The sequence below is a fragment of the Carlito syrichta genome, unplaced genomic scaffold, assembly GCF_000164805.1.
Source record: "Carlito syrichta isolate Samal-C Ts95f unplaced genomic scaffold, Tarsius_syrichta-2.0.1 Scaffold301756, whole genome shotgun sequence".
Lineage (NCBI taxonomy): Eukaryota > Metazoa > Chordata > Mammalia > Primates > Tarsiidae > Carlito > Carlito syrichta.
This window is the reverse complement of record NW_007245852.1, coordinates 50,671-67,399: the sequence shown is the minus strand read 5'-3', so window position 1 is coordinate 67,399 and position 16,729 is coordinate 50,671. Positions and strand designations below refer to the sequence as shown.

Below are 16,729 nucleotides of genomic sequence, written 5' to 3'. Positions count from 1 at the left end.
TCCCGATTTTCCCTCTTCTCATCCCCACCCACCCTCCCAAGTAGCTGGGTGTACCCTCTGCCCCTTCACCACATCTGCCTCAGACTTGTATTAGGACATGCACACCAATTTCTTTATCTGTCTCTCCTTCCCTGGGCCTCTTATCCATGTAGCTTAAGGAAACTTCTCTCCATTTTCCTTACATTTGAGTCAAACATGGCCACCCTGCCCACAGACATGGTAAGGCAAGACCAGAGACAGGAATGTGCCTGTGTGGAGGAGAAGGTCATAAATGTTGAGCTGAAATGAGACCTGGCCATGGGGACACCTCTGCAACCACCCTCCCCCACCCCCTGTAGGGCCTGCCTTCAATAGAGCATTTTAAAAACATTTCACTTACTCTTTCTGTTTACAATGTCTCCTTGCAGATGCAGAGAACAAGTGCCTTATATGAGGACCACAGGCCTGTTTAATTCCCCCATCTGCTGAGAGCCCAGGCACCAGGTGGTAACCCAGGTGAGCCAGGACAGAGGGTGGCCCAGGAGTGGACATGGACCATGCAGGATGATTGGTGCCCAGCCTGGGAGACGTTCAGAGCTTATTATAAACTCTCTAACCCAGAAGGCGGCATAAGCAAGAACCAAGGGCACCAGGTACCACCCCCACAATGAGAACAGAAAACACCCCCCGTGCAGCCAGGCCCCAGATAAACTGCCAAGTCCACCTCTACGTGCACCCCCATGGACACCCTCCCAGTGTTCCTCCCCACAGCAGATTCTTCCTGGGATGTTCTCAAGTGATGTGGGAGGAAGAAGGTCCTGTTACTTTTGGTGACAAGGCAAGGCATCCTGAGAAGCCAGCAGCCTCGGCCTCCACCAACTAGAGACTCCAGTGTGCAGCAACAAAGACACCAACTCACAGAGGAAGGCAGAGCAGAAGCCAGAGCCCTCATGGGCCAGGTACAGGCTTCATTTGCTGAAGTCCATATCACGTAACCCCTGAAAACAGTCCCCAAACAGCCATATCCAGAGGAAGAAAGTAGGGTACAGTCACCCTATAGTCAGGGGCAAAGCAAGAATGTGCATTCGTGTGACCTCATTCCAAGCCCCACCCTTTACTATTCAGGATGGGGGTACCCCCCCAGGGAGGACAGGAAAGCAAATCACACTTTAAACTGCTCTAATCCCACAGGAAACGTCCCAGTGCCCCAACTGAAAACAGTACCCACCTGTGACTAGAGAACAATGTAGGTACTGGGGGGAGGGCGAGGAGGGCTGGAGGGTCCCCAGGAGCAGGCACAGGCAGGCACAGGAGGGGCGAAGGGAGCAGAGAGAGGGGTCCGACAGCCTCAGGGCCCTGTGCTTAACCACCCAAGGCCTCAGTTTCCTTATGTGCCTAAAAGGTTGACGACCCCGGAACCATCTCCCTGGGCTGCAACGTGAGTAGACCTTCAGCACGCCCCACATCCCACATAGTGTGGCAGGTGGCAGAGACCCAAATGGGGCAGTGCTGGCCATCCGGCTTCTGTAGAGCCTGTGGCCAATGGCACGTTTTCAGGGAGGCCTGAGGAAACTGGGCTCGATGGTGCTGCTCTATTTCCGGCGCATCAGCCTGGGCAGGGCTGGTTCCAGGAGACTAAGGAATGAGAAAGAAGCTCGGAGGCTCCCCATCTGCCTCTGCCCACTCAGCCCTGCAAATAAATACATTCCTCCTCTCCCTTTCCCCACCTCGAAGGGCGGGGGAAACAAACACATGGCCAAAGGCGAGAGGCCCGCTCAGAAAGGCAACTCTGCCTTGGTTCCAAGGCAGAATATTCAGCTCTGCTACTCCAGCAACCTCCCCCACCAAACACAAGTGGTGCGTTACTTGGTTGACTTCGCAACTGTCAAACACATTAATCCCTGTCCTCAGATGGTTATTCCAGGTGCCTGGATCTGAGAGGACCCAGACCTAAGGGTTTCTACCCAGTCCTGAGGATTCAGTAGAAGAAGGGCAGCAACTCAGCTGGGAGCGACCTGGACATCAGGGCAGTAAGGACCAGCTCTGTGGGAGCTCACCAGCTGGCCGAGGGTCCCCAACAGGGATACAAGGCCCTGGGGTACTGCTCAAGAATTCAGGATCTGAATCTCTCTGCAAACCCCTTGGGTTCCTCCAGCTGACCCCTTCTCAGACTTACAGAGGAGGAACCCTGAGATGGGAGTCAGAGGCCTGGACTCAGGACACTAAATGAGCAGGGTCACCCATACTGCAGTATTGCCACTATCATGCCAGAGTGGACCTGGCCATTTCTCGTTTCTTCCAGTTTTTCCAGAACCACTTCCTCCAACTTCTGCCCCAAGTGAAATCTGCAGCCCTTTCGGGAGAGGAAGGGCTGGGTCTTCTGGGGACTCTCTTCCATCTCCTGCTCTTTGAGGTATCTATCCCTCTGCCTCTTCATTGGGGGAGGGGTCACCCCAGCCAGATGCTGCCTGCAACTCTAAGAACTCTGGTGTCCACTTCCTCCTTGCCATCTCTCCTTCAGGCCTGTTAGTGACCACACAGACCCTGTCCCTTCTACCTTTACCAGCCCTGCCCAGCTCAGTACCTGTCCCCCAGCCACACCCTGACCTAAACATCACCCCAGACTGCTGCACCCCCTGTGCACCTGCCTCATGGGTTCCCCAAGCCCACCCAGCATCCACCCCCCCTTGCCTCCCTTCCCAATTGGTTCTGGATTCTACCCTCAACCACTTTGCCCCAGGACATAAATAGAGAGCCTATGGAAAAGGAAACAGGAGTGGACCTTAACATGCCACACAGTGCACGAATCTTGAGGACATTATGCTCAATGAGAAGAGCCAGACACAAAAGGACAAACACTATGAGGTTCCACTCATATGAGGTCCCCAGAGGAGTCAAATTCACAGAGCCAGAAAGTAGAATGGTGGAGGCCAGGGGCTGGGCGAGAGGAATGGGGGAGTCATTGTTTAATGGGGACAGAATTTCAGTTTGGGAAGAAGTAGTTCTGGAGATGGGTGGTGGTGACCGTTGTACAATTGTGTGCATGTACTGAAGCCATTGAACTGTGCACTTATAGTAGAAATGGCAAATTGTATGCTACATGTCGTTTTCCACAATAAATAAAATACAAAGAAATGAAGCCTAAACCATGTAAAGATGACCAAGTTCTCTCATGATAAAAGCCATGCAAACTGAAGCCACTCGGCGCTGCTATTTTATCCCTCAGGTTGGCACACAGAAAAGCTGAGAATATCCATGTGGGAGACAAGGACATGGGCATGCAGGCCCTCTGGGGGGCCAAGGAGTACTCACCATAGGCCCCGTAGGATTCAACCAGGGGACAGCCACCGGGACAACAAAAACAGATACACTCAGCCCAGCACTTCCACCCAAGGGTGATGTGGCCCACAGGAGCAGCAGATGCGAGAGTCCAGAGCTCCTGTGCATCCCTCAGGGGGGACAGGTTAGGTGAAGCAATGCATACCCCACAGTGGGATCCTGAGCTTCTGCAAAGAATAAGGCTACTCAATCCCCTCTCAAAGAGATCACGGAGCGCGAGGAGGGAGACAGTCCAGGGCAGCCCTGGCCACAAACCAGCTCCCATCTGAGCCCTAATAGGGAAACCTTCAGATAACGCCGGTGGGATGGGAAGATGGTGTGGCCGCTGTGGGAGACAGCATGGTGCTTCCTCAGAAAGTGAAACAGCAGGTCACCACACGACTCAGCAAGGCCACATCAAAACACATTCAAGCCAGGTGTGGTAGCTCAAGCCTGTAATCCCAGCACTTTGGGAAGCCAAGGTGAGAGGATTGCCTGAGCCCACAGGTTCGAGACCAGCCTAAGCAACTTTGTAAGACCTCATCTCTACAATAAATAAAAAAAATTAGCCGGGCATGGTAGCACGTGCCTGTAGTTCTGGATACTTGGAAAGTTGAGGCAGAAGGATCGCCTGAGTCCAGCAGTTCAAAGCTGGGATGGCTGTGAGCATACCATTACATTCCAGCCTAGGAGACGGAGTGAGACTCCAACTCAAAAAAAAACACGTTCACACAATAACTTGTTCATGGATGTCCAGCCTCATTGATCACAGGCAAAGAGCGGAGAAACAACCCATGGATGGATGGATAAATGAAACAGGGCCTGTCTATACAGTGGAATATTACTCAGTCATAAAAAGGAAGGAAGCACTGACACATGCTACAGCAGGGGTGAACCCTGCCTCCATTACGTCAAGTGAAAGCCAGTCATGAAAGGCCACATGTTAAATGGTTCTCCTCAAATGAAATATCCACTTTAGGCAAACACTGTGAGGTTCTACTCATGAGGTCTCCAGAGGAGCAGAAAGTAGACTGGTGGTTGGCAGGGGAAAAGGGTAGAGGGAACTGGGGAATGTCTACTAAAAGAAACAGGGTCTCTTTTGGATTATTCAAAAACTGACTCCAGTTATGGTCACACGACTGTGACTACGAGGGAGGACTTCCCAAAAAAGGAATTTATTTATACAAAATTTGTCTATTCTTACATGTTTAAACTTCAGTCACCTTCAAAGTACTCTCCATTTGATGCAATATACCTATTAAGACTTTTTTTCCACTGCTTAAAATAGTTTTTGAACTTGAAATTTTGATGTCTTTTAGTGTTTCTGCCAGTTTTTATTTCACCTCTTCCACACGGGCAAAAGGTTTCCCTTTGACGATTTCTTTCATCCAGGGAAACAAAAAAAAAAAGCCACTTGGGGCGAAATCAGGTAAACAGGGAGGGTGGGACACAGGGGTCATGCTATTTGAGGTCAAAAACTGTTGAACACTCAGCACAGTATGGGCAGCTGCACTGTCATGGTGGAAGTTCCGGTCACTTATTTGCCATAACTCAGACATTTCTTCTACAAGACAGCCTCTCACAACAAGGTTAGCTGGTACACTGATGTTGATAGGTTCCTAGAATACTTACCTAGTGGGGAAAGTCTCTACTACAAGGGGCCTGCACTTCAAAAAAGATAATTCCAGGGTTTTTTTGGGTCCCCCCTCATATGCCAGAAAGCCCAGAATTGCACACTTTAAATGGGTGAACTGTATGCTGTGTGGGTACACTTCATTAAAGCCATTATAAAACCAACTCCCAAGGCCCGTGCTTGAGCCTAGGTCTCAGATGTCCCTGAAGGCTGCACAGAGGAGGAAACACTGTACCTCCAGGAAAGGGTAAGGAGGGGTTAGGAGGGGTAGGGCATCTTCTGCACACCCCCACCTAGGGGGCCTTGTGAGCATGACCTCAGAGCAGGGTCTACATACTACAAGAATGAGGCTTTACAAAGGGGGGCCAGAACCAGGAGAAGGGTTTTGTGAATCAATCAATATTTCATGGTCATCAATAATTACAACTACCTGTACGCTAAGAATGAGGGAGAAGCCGGCCATGCACTTTTCACATCTTATCTCATTTAATCCTCAAAGCAGGCCTAAGAGGTAGACATGATTACATTCTCTTTTAAAACTGAGGACCCTAAGGTTCAGGTCAAAGTTAGACAGTTAAACAGCTCAGCCTGGTCTCTCTATGGTCATTGCCCAAGCTGGCATTCAACAGGATGCCATACCAGGGCCCTTTTCTTCCACATTGGGAATTTCCCATGATTTCTGGTGTCGAATCCCTGCGATTGTTTCCCTCTCCAGTCACTCAACTGCTGCAAGGAAGGAAAACCCAGGTCCATGGGCTGAACTTGTCCCAGTCTCTGAAGCATTAGGCCCCGTCCTTATTCAATATGTCATCCTAAGGACCCTTTCACCTCACAGACTGTCACCTGAACATCAAAGCTGGTCCAGACAATGGCCTGCTTTTCCTATGACTGCCCCCCACCCATCCAACCAGCACCACACCCTGCCATACCCCGGTATCATCCCCTAGTTCCTTCTACCTCCTCCAGGAACCTACATTCTTCAGATGGTCTGCCCCAGGTGAATACCTCTCCCCATGATCCTTCAGCCTCACCTCCTGCTGCTCCAACCAGACCTGCACCTGCAACCTTGGACCTGATCTCCTCTGCCCTGGCCTTCCAGCTTACCCACCAAGGCATGCCCTAAAAACCACAGCACATTCTGGAACCATGGCACTCCCTAGTTCACAGCACGCCCAGGGACTATGGTACTCCCCAGGACCATGGCACACCCTAGGACAGGTCCTCACCCTGTAACAGCCTGGCAAGCAAAACTATCTAAAGGCAGGACATTGAACCAAAGACCCAGAATGGATGCTTATGAGCACTCATACTCCCTCCACTCAATGGTGACAGAAACCTAGCCCTAGCAGAGCATGGCAGTGGGCAGGGCATAGTCCCAGGGGCACAGCCGCACCCCAGACCTCTGCCCAAACCTCGTCATCCACCAACACCAAAGTACCATGCCTGCCATGTCCCTCCCCGCCTCATCCCATGTGGCACACAGCCCCTACACTAGTCAGTCCCAGACCCTACCAGCAGGACAGTCCCGACTGTGCCACCAGCTGTATGTAGAGACTGTCTCCAGCAGGAGGCCCTGGGCCCAGGTTGGCTGGTTGGACCATCAAAGGAGGGGAAAGTACCAGGTGCCAGGCAGTGAGCTCTTCCACAGCACCCAAGATCTGCACAACTACCAGATGGGCAGGTCCTCCCAGACCAACTCCCAGTAGCTGGTCCTAGAGACCCTCTGCCCCAACCCCTGCTCTCATTCCCTGCCCCACTCCCACGTCAGACACACACATACACTCAGGCAGGAGGGCCCAGTTCCAGGTGGAGTTCGGGTCTCTACCTAGAGAGCACCTGGAACAAAGTGGCTGCCATATAGCCCTGGCTAGACAGATGGACGGATAAGGTGGGAGTCAGGAGAACAGCACAGTATCAGTATTTGTGTAGGGATCCCTGTAGCCCCTCCATGTTAGGCTCAGAACCATGTGGGTAGGGGGGTCTCACTCCTAACACACCCACCACATGTTCAACCCAAAGACCACCATCCTGAAATAATGGCCCACAGCCCTCCACACCAGAGCCAGCCACAGCTAGACAAGGCACGGCTCTCTTGTCAGGGCAAGCCCGTTGCTCTGTGATACAACCTGCACGAGGCACACACCATGCTAGAGTCCCTGCCCACCCCAGGCCAGCAGCTGGGGGACCAGCCATAGCCTTTGCCTGGGAACAGAGACCAATGTCAGGTAGGCCAGTTGCTCACCTCCCAGGAAACCAAGCAACCCCACCCCCTGATCGGGCAGCGCAGAATGAACTGTCCAGCTCTTAGGAAGCAGCAACAGTAAATTATTAATTCCTGCTAGGAGCAAACGCACAGTCACTGTTCTGTTACAAAGCATTAATAACACAAGAGCCAGTGCTCACAGGACACATCTGGAAAGAAAACTCAGTTCAGGGACTGGAAGGACAAACCAACAGGAAACCAAGCATGGTGTACACGCCCAGGGATGAGCCCTGTAACCATGCCTGTCTAGAGAAGGGGCCACAGAGAGCCCACCCCACCCCCACACTATATGCCCCACCCCTACCCCACAGAATACAAACTTCTGGAAGGCAGAACCCACTCATGTCTAGTTACCACCCGGGCCCCAGGACCTGGCTAAGGTGCTCAATGGATATTTGCTGCCCAAATGAAGAGCTCTCTGCCAACTGGCTCAGGCCCAGCCCTGACTCCACATGGGCTGCCACGGGCCCAGTCCAGCCTCAACCAGCTGCCAGGGGTTGGAGGCATGCACCCTGGCATGGTCAGAAGATAAGCCAGCAGCTTCCAGATGGCGCCATGCTCATGTCAATGCTCCCAGGGGATAAGCTGGGGCCTCAGTGTTGCTTTTGCATGAGAAGTTTACCAATCACCCAGAAAAACCAATGAGGAAGACAAAGAAATCAGCCACTAGATAAGCGCCTGGTACAGAGAAGGCTGGATGTGGGGTGAGTTGTTCCCCTCGGGAGTCTGCAGTGGGCAGTGGGGCAGGCGAGAAAGGCAACAAGGCCCCATCTGTCTCTAACTAGCATGGGCCGGACACGAATCTGCCTCAGTCCACACTCAGCATGGCCCCCTGAGGACTGTGGACAATACCTCCAGTCCACACCAAGGGACGAAGAAGCCAGGACATTCCCAGGTAGACATACTCACAGGGTCCCTCAGCTCCTCACTGTCCCGGGGCGAGGTCCGAGGTATCTTCAGGGGTATTTCGTCTCCGCATTCAGTGTCCGAGGCATTTGGAGACTCTGCTAGATCGAGGAAGTCATCTCTCTTGTGACCTCTGAACCTGATTTTGTCCAGCCTCCTTAGCATGTTCAGCACTGAGCTCCTCTGCTTTACCTTAACATGACGGTCGGGGTCCCTGGAAGAGAGGGAGAGGGAGGCATGGTCACTTGCCTGCTCGCCACCTGTTGCTTTGAGAGCACCGTCCCTCCCACACACAGTCCTAAGCCCCATGACCGAATACCTGTGTTCAGGGAGAGGCCAGTCCAAGGTTTTCAAAGAAAACCCTGATCCACAGACCCTCATACTGCACCCGCCAGGTCACCCCACCCTGGTTGGGCCTGGTCAGCTGCTGAGCTCCTTCTGCCTCCTCCCAAAGCAAGTCCCCTGGCTACCAACAGGCAGAAGGAAGCCAAGGTTCTCAGCCTGGGTCACCAGGGTGGCACAGAGACCCGAGATCAGGAGGAACACTGAGATGAGAAGGGGAAAGGAGGGCCTATCTCACACAAAAGCTCCGTAACAAACTGCCAAGAACGCAGTGGAAGTGACATCTACACGCACTGCAGCCAAGACCTGGAAACTGCAGGGTGCACGGCATCAGGGATGCCTCAATAGACTCCCTCGTGGACCTAATGAGACCTCACGTCCCACCTGTTCCACCTGGCCCTGGCTCCCAGGGACTTTGCCCACACTGCTCCGTCTGCCTAAAACATGTTCCTACTCACTGTCCAACTGGGCTCAGTCTTCAAGGTACGGCTCAGGCCTCACTTCCTCTGAGAGAAGCCTTCCCAGAGATAGCACAGTCAGTCAGGCACTCGGCACTGGCTGTGCCTCCCATCCCAAACCTAGCCTGGAGTGACAGAAGCAGAGGTCTGGTACAGGTCACACAGGATGAGACTCACTGTGCGCTGCATGGAAGATGTGTAAATTCACACACGCATGCGCACCAAAGGATGGATTTGTCATAATGTACCTGCTTGCCATGTCTCTACCCCAACTAGGTGGGAACACCAAGGCACCCCCAAATCCCAGGGGCAGAGTAAGTGGCCCACGGGAGAGGCTGGCCAGGTAGGGAGGGGCCACCTCGGCTCCAGCCACAGCCCTGCTCACAGAGCTCCATGATGGGAGGTGCTCTTCCCACAAACCCCAGCCCCAACTTGTGCAGGACAATCTGGGGCCCTGCAGAAGGGCCGCTCCGTGCACACCTGGGTTCAAAGCCTATTCGGCCGCTTACCAGCTTTCTGAGCCTGCTGAGCTGCAGTTTTCACCCCAGAAACGGCAATGATACCAGTGAGGCAAAGTGTTCTGAGGATTCAGGATGATACATATCAACTGGGCCTGGGCGCAAGGACAGAGGGACGGAGAGTAAGCCCAGTTGGGATGCTTCCGGGCGAAGCATAGAGGGGAAGAGAGCCTCCTGCTTGGGGCAGCACAGGCACAAAAGCACTCAAATGACAAATCTAGTTGGGACGTGCCCGTCAGCAGCCCTGACATGCCTGCCCTGCCCTTCAAGGCCCCTCCACCTCCTTGGCATCATGGCTCCTGGCAAGCAGTCCTACTAACAGCAGGGACCTCGAGACCTCAGTTAGAATGTTCCAGAACTTGGTCTGAGCCACACAGCAATTGAGTCTCAATAAACTTAAAAACACAACAAACCAAAAGAAAAGAGAACCCAGTACTTATCAAATCTCTAGAGAGCAGATGATGGTCTGTATTACGAGACTAAAAAATAAAACCACAAAGTAAAAAGGTCTAACAGCCTTCAAGTCCTCACTTGTTGAAAAGTAAAAAAAAAATTTTTAATATGCAATGAAATGGGGAATACAGGTAGCAAAAAGGATATATGAAGGATTCCTATCTTTGTTCCAAGACAGCTTGAATAAATAGGGAAAAATGGTAAAACCACCTCTCAACTCGTGCAAAAACCTCCAACTTCACTAGAAAGGAAGCAAAGCTAACTAGGACAGCAGAACACCAGGAACTGTAAACACAACAGGTACCCTTTGAACCAGCCATCCCACCTTTTGCGCTACGCAGGATCCTGGGATCCAATCCAAGATGCACAGAAGGCCTGGCTCAGGGAAATGTGTCACCCACCGCCCACTGAGATGGGCAGGGAAGAAAGTCCCAGTGGAGGACTCACACAGGATGCTGTCCTTGGAAAGAGACAAAGGCACTACAAAATGTGACCTGCCCTTGGCCACCGTTGCAGCAAACAGGTATGTGAAGAGATGCAGGCTCTACAGGGCCCTGCCCGGGGTGGTCTCTAACAAGTCTCTTGCCTTTTCTTCCCAAATGTTTTATAATGGTAAAACGCACATTACAGAAAAGGATCAACTTCCCCATTTTTAAGTGTTCGATTCTGTGGTGCTAACTACATCCCCAGAACTCTTTATCTTATAATCTGAAACCCAACCCCCCCACTCCACCCCCAAGCTCACTGAACAATAACTCCCCATTCCTCCCTCCCCAGCCCCTGGTAACCACCATTCCGACTGCTTTTAATGCAAAAAGATAAGAAGGACCTGGGTAGGGGAAGTGTAGCAACATAAAACCTTCCTTTCATTCTCAAAAAACCCCAGCTTTTGGGCTGCGTATAGAATTCTAGGCTGAAGAGGGTGCCCTTGTCAGGGATGCTCACATTCCCTGAGGCTGGGGCCGCCTTCCTTCCCAATCAGCTCAGGCAAGCAAATGAGGCTGCAGCAGGAGAGGGGACAAAGGCGCTGAGTGTCCCGCCTGCCACCATCAGAATGCAACACGCGCCCCACCGCAGCACCCAGCTACTCGCCGACCCGTTCTCCCAGCCACTGGCTCAGCCCCAAACCCAGGGGCCCCTGCTAGGCTGCTCACAGCAGCCTGGGGGAAGGGGTCCACATGTGTAGCCTACCTGCGCAAGGGGTCCCAGAGGGCCCACTCCCAGGCTCTCCTTACCCAAACTCCTTGGGTTCCTCAAAAGGACAGACTCTTCAGCTGCAGTCAGTTAAGGATCCAACTCCACATTACCAACCATGCCACCAAGGATGGGTACAGACTGTGGTTTCACCCTGGGCCTGCGCCAGGGAGAGATGACACCTTCCACATCCACACTGGCACCCTCTGTGCCAGGTTGCAGGGTGTCCCACCCCACACCAGAACAATATCATCTCAATGACATCCTATTTCCAAGTAAGGTCACATTCACAGGTTCCAAGTGGGCATGAATTTTGGGGGATACCGTTCACCCCAGCACATGCCCAACTTACAGATGCAGAAACTGAGGATGAGACCGAGGAACATCTACACAGTGACCACGGCTCCAGGGCTGGACCTCAGACCAGGCCAGTGTCTCACCTACATCTCACCTGCATCTTCTGTCCCAGTACTTGCTATCACGTGTCTCCCCCACCAGCCCCCTCCAACCCTCCGTACTTCTAGCTGTGCTCCCTGGCACACACACAGTCCTTTTGGAAGAAGTCCAATCCCTCAGCCTGCAGTGTGGCTGATCTCCCCAGGGCCCGCCCCTCCACCTGCACCCACAAGCCCACCCTGGGTAGCCTAGGGTCCCCTGCCAATCCGAGTCACACTGGCCTCTCAGACTGGCCTCTCTTCCTCTGTCATGTCAAGTTCTGCACAGATGCTGAGGGCAAATCTTGTTGAGCTTCCTGAGAGAGGAAATGGCTCCTTTCCATGCTGACTCCTCTAGTGAGGCGGGATCCTCGGGGGGCCTCCACCCCTTCAGTGGACCCCTCTCCGGGCTGTACCAGTAGGTCTAGCTGGACCAACCAACCTTCTGGAGGGGAGCCTGCCTTTCTCTTGGCTCCAGAACAGCACATGATACCTGGGACCCACTGCCCCTCATAGACAGCAGCATCTCACCCAAGGTGGTGGCTTCTGCTCAGAGCAGGATCGGCCATGCCCTCTGTCCCCACCGCCCTCATACCTCCATCTGAAAACACTCCTTGGCTGTGGCTACTCCAGACCCGGCTCTAGAACCAGGGTGTGCTGCAAGGATCCAGTCACCATATGCCTCTGAGAGCTGCTTGACACCTGCAAACACAGAGAGGGTGGCACCTGCAGCCCAGGAGCCTCGAGGACCTGGATCCTGTGCTCCAGAGCAGGGCAGCGCCTGGCCAGCTCTGGGCCCCTCTCTGCAAGCGGGACAGGTCCAGTCAGCTAGCCCTGGAGCACAAAAGCACGCTGCTTTGGAAACCCGCTGAATTGCTTCTGGACACACAAAGGCAGCAGTGTCTAGGGAACCTTGGACTTGGAAACCACAAAGGACTTTATTTCCCCTTCCCCAGCCCAAGATTAAAAAAAAAAAAGTGGTTCCTGGTCTCTGGTGCTGGCCCTGGGCCACATCTTTACACCATCTCCCTGGCTGAAGGTTCTTTCTGAGCTCTGGATCCACGACCCCACAGTCAGACAACCCCTAAGCCAGCGTCTGGCTGCCACCGCGTCCTTTATCCCCTCATTATCCAGTGGCTGTCCCACCAATCCCCAGATAAACAGTGTCCGCTTTCCCACAGCCCTGGCTTCTAAACAATATCCCTGGGGGACTCATGAATGTTAAGCAAGACCTGCATGTCTCCCCCTACCCCCACCACAGTGGATGGCGCTCTGCCAAGCCTCACTCCTCTGGGGAAGATAGCCGCCTAAAGTGGTCAGAAAGGCCTGGGATCAAGGTTAGACCAGCAGATGGACCATGAAGCAGGCCAGCTGGAGGGATGTGAGGATGAAATAACTGGCAGATTCCAAGGCTTTGCATGGTGAGCAGGAGGGCCAGGGAGGGCGTCAACTAAGGCCTGATTCTAATGTGCACCCTACACCTACACCAGGCACTCACACAGCCACACATTCACCTCCCTAATTGCTCCATGCAGGAAGAGGCCTGAGGATCCCAATACACACTTTACTCCACAGGCCTGTATGGACCCCTGAGACTGTTGACCCTGCCCCAATCCTGCCTGGTCTTGGCCACTGTCGTTCCAACATCAGACTTAGGAGTTTAGCTCACACCTGATGATATGTGGGTTTCCCCAAATCCGAGACCTGTCCAGGAGCCGCCTCCCTCACCCTGGATTCACACCTGTCCTGCCAGGCTGGGCACAGTCAGTGGGACTCCAAGTGCTCCTCATGTCTCTACCCCAGGTTTTCAACTCAGTGCCCGACCTGACCTCCCTGCAGGCTCTGAACTGGTTTGTCCATTGTCTGCTGGATGTCTCACCAATGTCTCCTCTATGTCACGCTGGCACAGAGCTCCAGCACAGAGCTTGATGGCATCGTGTACACCAGTCACTAGGGGCAAAACCTTCCAAGGGCCCTTGATCGTCTCATTCCTCATTCTGCAGTCAACCTGCAGTACCTCCAGACCAGGTCACACATCTGTCCATTTCTATGGCCCCCAACCCATCCTGGTCCAGGCAGTCACCGGGTCTAACAGAGTCTTCTCCAGACCCTGCTACGTCCCTGCAGAACCCTCCTAGGGTTTCCCCTGCCGCTGGACAGATGCAGCATTTCACCTGCCATGCTTATCACCCCACTTCCCCCCAGACTCAGCTTCAGCCCTGCTGAACCCTGAAACCCCCCAGCCACCACATCTGCTCCTACTGCAGGGACTGGCAGGTTTGGTTCAGGAATGTCTCCCATCTGCTCCCTCTCCTCCAAGTGTTGACCGCGTTCATTCCACCATCCTGTGTGGTTGGATTTGAAGTCCTTGGAGTGGGCTGATCACTCCCCTTGTTTACGATTTGTGCCCCTAGCCCTCCCCAGTGAGAACACACACTCCCTGATGGTGGGGGCCTCCCTGGGGTGGAGCATATATGGCTCAAACTCCCAGTGGGCTCTGCTTTCCAGGTGATGCCCAGGCAGGTGTGAGCTGCAGAGGCCAGGGTCTCCCTTAGCAGACCATAGCACATGGAGGGCAGTGACAAACACTTGTGCAGAGAGTAAGAGAGCAATGTGCAAAGGCCGGGCCTCAGCCTAGGCCCTGCTCTGCCTTCCCTTGCTAGGGTGGCCCAGGAGAGCCAGTCAGAAAGACTGAGAGGGCTGGGAGGGGCCTGTGTAAGTGTATTTCCTCCTCTGTATAACCGGGCTCCTGTGGGGCCTCAACTCAGAGCACCCATCGGCTTGGGGCCCCCACCACAGGCTGTGCAGAGATTTTCTTCAGCGGAGATTCAAGACAGACATCAGGAACTTTGCCCTTGGACCCTGCCCAAGCATGTGGTACCCGAATCTGCAAAAACTTAACTCCAAGGCTTCAACCAGCTGGGGTGTTTCTCCAGGAAGAGGCTTGAATTTCTTTCCCTGGTGCAGCATCTTTAGGGGCTTTGGGGCATGCAGAGGTCAGGCTAAAGCCCCCTGCGGGAGAAACTGAGCTTTCTGCATTGTAACAGGAAAGTCGCCCGGGGGGCTGCAGAGCAGGCACGGAGCAGAGCAGACCCTGGGGTGCTAATGCCAGCTCGAGGTACCACCCACTCTGCCACCCTTGTCAGGGTGGCCCAGGAGAATCAGTCGGAAGGACTGAGGGTGCTGGGAGGAGCCTATGTGAGCCTCCACTTGCTCCTCTGTGTACTGGGGTCCTGCAGGGCCTAGGGAGGAAGGAGCCAGTGAATGTTTCACGACAGCCCCGGGGAAACCTATGTACATAGACATATGTCCCATGTTCATTCTATGCAGCATACATTTATGAATAATAACAAAATATGCAACATTCTTTCCCATAAACTCTGGAGAGCCAGCTGGTTTTCACAGAATGCTTTCATTAATCTGTGTTCAATGCCTGTATCCACAGCCAACCCATGGCCACAGTCGAGAACCAGCCCAACAGGGTGCTGGCTGGTGTTCTACTGACATTAACAAACCACAACAAAGGTGATAAAGAACTTTGCTTGTCAGTCTATGACATGAGATGTTTTCTTGCTGAAATGGGTGATGATTTCCTAATGGCAGAATGCTCTCATAATGCTTTTACACCATTTGTATGTAGTGAACACTACAGACATCCCATGACTTGAAGTTTAATCTGCAAATGTCCCCCATCACATGCATAAGTCTGGACAATCACCAAAATGAGGAGTGAGGCCCTGAGTTGTGGCATTTGCCCACAGTCATGATGTAAATGCCCCTACCCTGGCCACGCCATCATCACGTAGTGTTTCCACCACACAGACACAGCAGACCTAAATCACCTCAGAGCCCACACAATAGTGACATGCAGTAAAATAATTCAGAAACGATGAGTTTTAAATATTTAATATCTTTGTTTTCAAGATAACATATCTCATTTTATGTATGTACTTTCATTTTATTAATAGCCAACTCACAAAATTCCTAAAAACAGCAATCAGCTCTTGGAAAACAGTATGAGCCAACTCCAGATCCCACTGCCAGGGTTAGTAAACAACAGCATCCTCTCATTCACCCGCCTCCCTCCCTGGCAGGTTCAGGGGCAGATGCGTGAAATAGGAGCTATGGTCTCCATGCAAAATGAGAGTTCCTGAAAGGCCCAAAGGGGTCAAAGCCAGTGCTGGGGAGCAGGAACCAGAGAGCCATGCCTGTGGGGGACAGGGCAGGAAGGGTACCCAAGGAATGCTGGACCTAAGCCTCTGGAGGCAGGGCCATTGCTGACTCGGGGGCCAGTGGCCTGGCTGCTGTCCTGGTACCCTGCCCTCAGCACCACGGCGAGTCCCCATAGGAGGTGTCAGGACCTCCCTGGTCTCCAAGATATTGCCCAGGTCATTTGCTCTGTCTGAGATGGCTTTCCCAGTCAGCCTGGCCTGAGTGGCTCCCACCCTCAGTCATGTCGCCCTGCCCAGGGAATCCACAGCCACTGTTATACCATCACACACCCCTGCAACTGAGGGGCAGGTAAGAGGGTACTCGCCTATTGGGGTCAGGGGTTGCATCCTAGCCCTCTGGGCCTCCAGTACCAGACAGGGCTGACCCACATCTGCTCCAACAGCCCTAAGCACTGCAGGGAGTTGGGCTTGTGCTGAGAATCCCACCTGCTGGTCTTGAGTAAGGCAGGTCTGTGGGCAACAGCGGCCTGAAGCCAGACCCTGGGGGACTGCAACCTCATGACTTCAGACAGGTGCTCCTACTCAGAGGGCTGTTGAGGATGACATGAAATAGCACAGGAAGGAATCCGCCGCATGCCCAAGCCAGCAGCAGTAACAACAGTAAAACCGCAGACCCCACTTTCCAAAAATGTTCAACAAATCACCTAAGCACTGGGACACTGTGGACACACGAGCATCTTGCAGGTGTGAGAAATCAGGGTGAGAGGTTCCAAGACCAGCCATGAGCAGACACGCAAGCCAAGGGTCTGCAGGTGGGACAGGAAGGGCCTGTGGGTGAGTGGGGCTGCAGGCAGCAGAAAGCAGGTACCCTGACGCCTGAAATGCAATGGGGGTTTTCGAAGGCCCTGAGAAGCAGAAGGCCATGTTAGGGAAGGTACAGAGATCACCAAGATTCGTCCTTGTCTCAGCTGTGGACAAACATGACCCATACCCTCGGACTCCATTCCTGGACCAGCCCCAAAGGGTTGAGAGTGAGGTTCCTTGAGCCAGGCTGCCCTG

At 53.2% G+C, this 16,729-nt stretch overlaps 1 protein-coding gene across 2 annotated transcripts in view; it reads right to left on the bottom strand.

Moving 5' to 3' along the window:
* Positions 1-15,521, bottom strand: part of GRAMD4 (GRAM domain containing 4) — a 60,517-nt gene extending 44,996 nt beyond the window's left edge. The window contains exons 1-2 of one of the 2 annotated variants that reach the window (XM_021710955.1): positions 15,476-15,521; positions 8,103-8,313 (exon numbers count right to left, since the gene is read on the bottom strand). In XM_021710955.1, the coding sequence (XP_021566630.1) occupies positions 8,103-8,264 (162 nt within the window). In that variant the 5' untranslated portion in view covers positions 8,265-8,313; positions 15,476-15,521. Of the gene's footprint in view, positions 1-8,102; positions 8,318-15,475 lie in introns of those variants that run through there. The other variant, XM_008055159.2, reaches the window with a different exon arrangement.
* Between the last annotated feature and the right edge of the window lie 1,208 nt (positions 15,522-16,729).